A 3,939-nucleotide genomic window follows, 5' to 3' on the forward strand; every position below is an offset into this window, starting at 1 on the left:
TATATATCATATCTGTTTAATACAATAAATGATACTCTTGTTGTAAATCATATTGGTTATACAATTATTGTCATCATGTTGATTTATATAATATATGTTGGTTATTTATTAAAGCACTTGCATTGCATGATTATGTGTTAGTAGAACCCTATTGAATTTTTGCTAGATGGACCGACGGAACCTTAGAGTGACGCCTCTATTGAAAAATATTGGATTTCTTTAGGTTTGTGTTTACCTTCCCGATGAGTATTTGATAAACTGACTATAACTATATACATATAGATGTATAAATATATAATTGGACATGAATTAAAAACAATGAATGACTGATAAGTCATTTGGAGTTATGATGATACTTAGTCTGATTGCATTTATAAACAATGAAATGATTTGGCTTTAATAGTGATTTGTCATATACACTCGTAGCACCAGCATATAGTATTGTAATAGTGACACATTGATTTCCAATCACTATTTTTACCTGTAGATTGGTTATATTGTATGCACAATTCCTTTATCATTTATGCTTTAATAGTAGGAGATGCTTATTGGGTTTGATCAAACTCACTCTCTTTACGTCATATCCTCCTTGTGTGATTAGCGAACCATCATCCTAGGAGCTTTTACCCCTTTATCAGTAGTAGACTATATATATTTGGTATTTTATATTTTGTAGCAAATTATTATGCATTTCATTTTAAGGGTTGAGTAGTTTCATTTATATTATTATTTCTTTTAGACTTATTTTGCTTGTAGTATTGGAGCAGTCATGTTGCTCTTGATTGAATTCATATTAATGAGATAAATATTTTGTTTCCTTTTATCTCTTCATCACATCCCGTGTAATTGGTCATGTTTTCTATTTATTGGGCCTAAGATATTTGGTGCTTTTCTCTGTGGGGGATAATGAATGTTCTTGGGCCTAGGGAAGGAGGAGAAATAATTATGTGCGGATTCCTCACGCCATTCGGACTCCAATAAGAAAGGGCCATTATTTTAATACATAATGTGTACAAAGTTGTACGGTATTGGCAACGTGCCCGTTTTTCATTGGATTTCAAACGCGAGCTACATCTGGACTCCGCGCGCAATAATTTCTCCTAGGGAAGAGCATTTTGTTGTGCCTCGTGAGAAATTATTCTGTGCGGACCGGACACAGAACGATGTCCGGAGACCAACTAGAATCCGACATGTCAACGGTACCTGATACAGAGCATCCTAAGGCTTCTCCTATTCAGCAGGACTAGCATACCTTATATGGCGTCTCCACTACTATGGTTGTTCTGTTATAACAACCTAATTCCTTTCCACTACTCTTTTACTCTTTTAGCTAACATAGTACTGCATGTTCATGATACCTATTAACAGCTTTTTATAGAAGAAAGTATTAGCAACATATATAAGCTTCCAGTTATCAAAGAATGGACAAATATACAAAATTTTGGTTTTGTTCTATCACAGAACTCTCCATTCCTTTGTTCTAGCTTGTTTCCCTGTGCAGGTTCTCTATTGACTACCACGTCAGTACCAAGCCGAGGTACCGAGCAAAAGGGTGATGTGGCACATTCTGGTTGGTCTCCGCACGGCGTTTGATGTCCTCACAGAATAATTAATCCTTACTTGTTGGGCTTTTTCTTTGCGGTGACAATGATGTTTTTGCATGTAAGGAAGGACATTTTCTTTTGCTCTATGTTTGTACATTTGTAGCATTTGTAGTTTTTGTTTGGATAAATGATTTAGCCTGGATTTCTGCTCGGAATATGTATTTGTCTGGCTTCTACTTCATTCTGAATTTATCCTGCTGCAGATTATGGTTTCCTCCATGCCCTCACTTCATTCTGATTAATCTCTACTTTCATTTTTATCCTATATGACTAATATTTCGGTATTCATTCAATAAATTCGTTCGTTGCCTTCATTTGCTGCAAATTCTTCCAGAAACTTGTAAGCTAAATGAAGTGAAAGACTAGTTTTTTTTTTTTTTGGTATGCTTGGATATGCCTTGTTAGAAAAGTGATATATCACAATCGAATCTGCAACTTCTTTCACGGGGAAAGGAATAATCACACCTCAATCATACAATCATTTTAAAGATCTACAAATGCTTCTTAGGCTCTCAACTCGTCAAGAAAAGTGGCCGATCAAAATTAAGCTAAAAATTTTTGGTTGATTACCTATTCTGATACAACAACTTTGGCTGACCACAATCTGCTCACGTAGTTCTGAAGAGCACCGCTAAGAATAGTCACATTAGCTTCCTAGTCGCTTACCACAGTTTTAGCTCCCACCTGCTGCTTCTCTTCATCTATTTGCTTGTCATCTCCATCTTTCTCTTTGTTATCTTGAGAATCTTCTGCACTTTCTTCGTTTCCTTGTACTTCCTCTTTTTTCCTGTTTAAGAGTTGGATAAGACAACCTAAACAGATATCTACATCATCACTTCTAAGCAGCTCCTCTGCTACTTCAGCAGGAGTCACTTGCACCTCCTTCAACAACTCTTCAATCTCCTCAAACAGAGGGTGCTCATCAATATCATGGTAGTTAGAAGCCAGCACCTTGAAACTGTTTGGGCCACAGTAACCCATCTGGATGTGCATGTCCATTCTACCAGGTCTCAGCAGTGCTGGATCAAGCCGATCCTTGTAGTTGGTAGTGAGTACGATGATTCTCTCCTCCCCGCTCGTCGACCATAATCCGTCAATGAAATTTAACAGCCCTGAGAGTGTTACATCATCCTTGCTAGGCTTCTTTTTATCCTCACCCTCTTCATCTCTGTTTTGCAGATCAATGGAGCAGTCGATGTCCTCAATCACTAATACTGATTTGTTTTTCATGGCTACTAACAGCCTTTTTAGTCTAGTGTTCGAGGTAACCTCCTTTAGATCCAAGTCGTAGATGTCAAACCTGAGGTAATTAGCAATGGCGGCGACCAAGCTCGATTTGCCAGTTCCTGGAGGACCAAAGAGCAGATATCCACGCTTCCAGGCCTTCCCAATTTTTTTATAGTACTGCTTTCGCTTGACAAATCTCGCCAAGTCCTCAATGATTGTCTGTTTCAGCTCTGGCTCCAATGCCAGCGTCTCCAATGTTGCAGGGTGGTTCAGATCAATGCAACTCCAACTGTCATACTGATTCATATAAAGCTTCAACCGTTTGTCAGCGGCCTTGATGTCCTTAGATCTCTCCAGAATGTGAGGAAAATAGGCGTTCAGTGTTATTTCCTTGTACTTATTGTGGAAGCTGAGCTCATACCATTTGACTTTGATTGCTCCACCGCGAGGGGACTCTTTCTCTTCGCTGACGAGCTTCCACTTGTACTCCGCGCCTTGGAAGATGTCTGCGAGCCCTTCGCCGTCGTCGAGGGAGACGATAATGTTGTTGTTGTCCTCGCTCTTGCTCGCCCTTAGCCGCTTCATACGCAGGGAGATCTTGGTGCGTAGATAGGTACTGGCTGCATCATAGAGTTCATTGGGAGTTAGCCCTTCCGTTTGTTGGATGATGATGGTATGCTCTGTAGAGAATCGGCTGAAGAGTTTTGCCTTGCTCGAGGAAACCAAGCTGCGCAATTCACTGGGGAGGAATTCATTGATGAGGGTTCGAGCAAGCATTGTTGAGGCTGTGATGGAGGCAATTGTGGTGAAATACTTCTTGGTGAATTCTATGGCTTGGCTTTGTGAATCCATGGAGGAATTGGATATTGGAGGAGAGTTCCACTTTCTTCTACTTCTTCTTTCAATGGTTCTCTCTAAGTTTGCAGGAAGCTGGTGTTAGCTTTGGCTCTTGAATGAATTAGATTTGTGGATTTTATAGAAAACAATTCAAGTAGGAGACAAGGTCAGCTACAAGTCTGAACCTGGCAGACAAACTTACCAAATATTTGCCAGCTTGGCTGTTGATTTTTGGCTCAAATCGTCAAATTTTCCAGACCTGGCTCAGTTT

At 39.5% G+C, this 3,939-nt stretch overlaps 1 protein-coding gene across 1 annotated transcript; it reads right to left on the reverse strand.

Annotated features, from left to right (window-relative positions):
- Positions 1-2,019: 2,019 nt before the first annotated feature.
- LOC110112270 (AAA-ATPase At3g50940-like) lies at positions 2,020-3,939 on the reverse strand. Its single transcript, XM_028698068.1, has 2 exons — positions 3,871-3,939; positions 2,020-3,745 (listed from the first exon to the last, which is right to left on the reverse strand). Exon 2 carries the CDS (start codon positions 3,681-3,683, stop codon positions 2,259-2,261), a length of 1,425 nt encoding a protein of 474 aa, XP_028553901.1. The 5' UTR covers positions 3,684-3,745; positions 3,871-3,939; the 3' UTR covers positions 2,020-2,258.

The sequence above is a fragment of the Dendrobium catenatum genome, unplaced genomic scaffold, assembly GCF_001605985.2.
Source record: "Dendrobium catenatum unplaced genomic scaffold, ASM160598v2 fragScaff_scaffold_1038, whole genome shotgun sequence".
Taxonomy (NCBI): Eukaryota; Viridiplantae; Streptophyta; class Magnoliopsida; order Asparagales; family Orchidaceae; genus Dendrobium; species Dendrobium catenatum.

What these genes read in the sequence shown, in the direction of transcription:
- LOC110112270 (XM_028698068.1), bottom strand. Translation starts at nt 3,683, where the DNA reads ATGGATTCACAAAGCCAAGCCATAGAATTCACCAAGAAGTATTTCACC.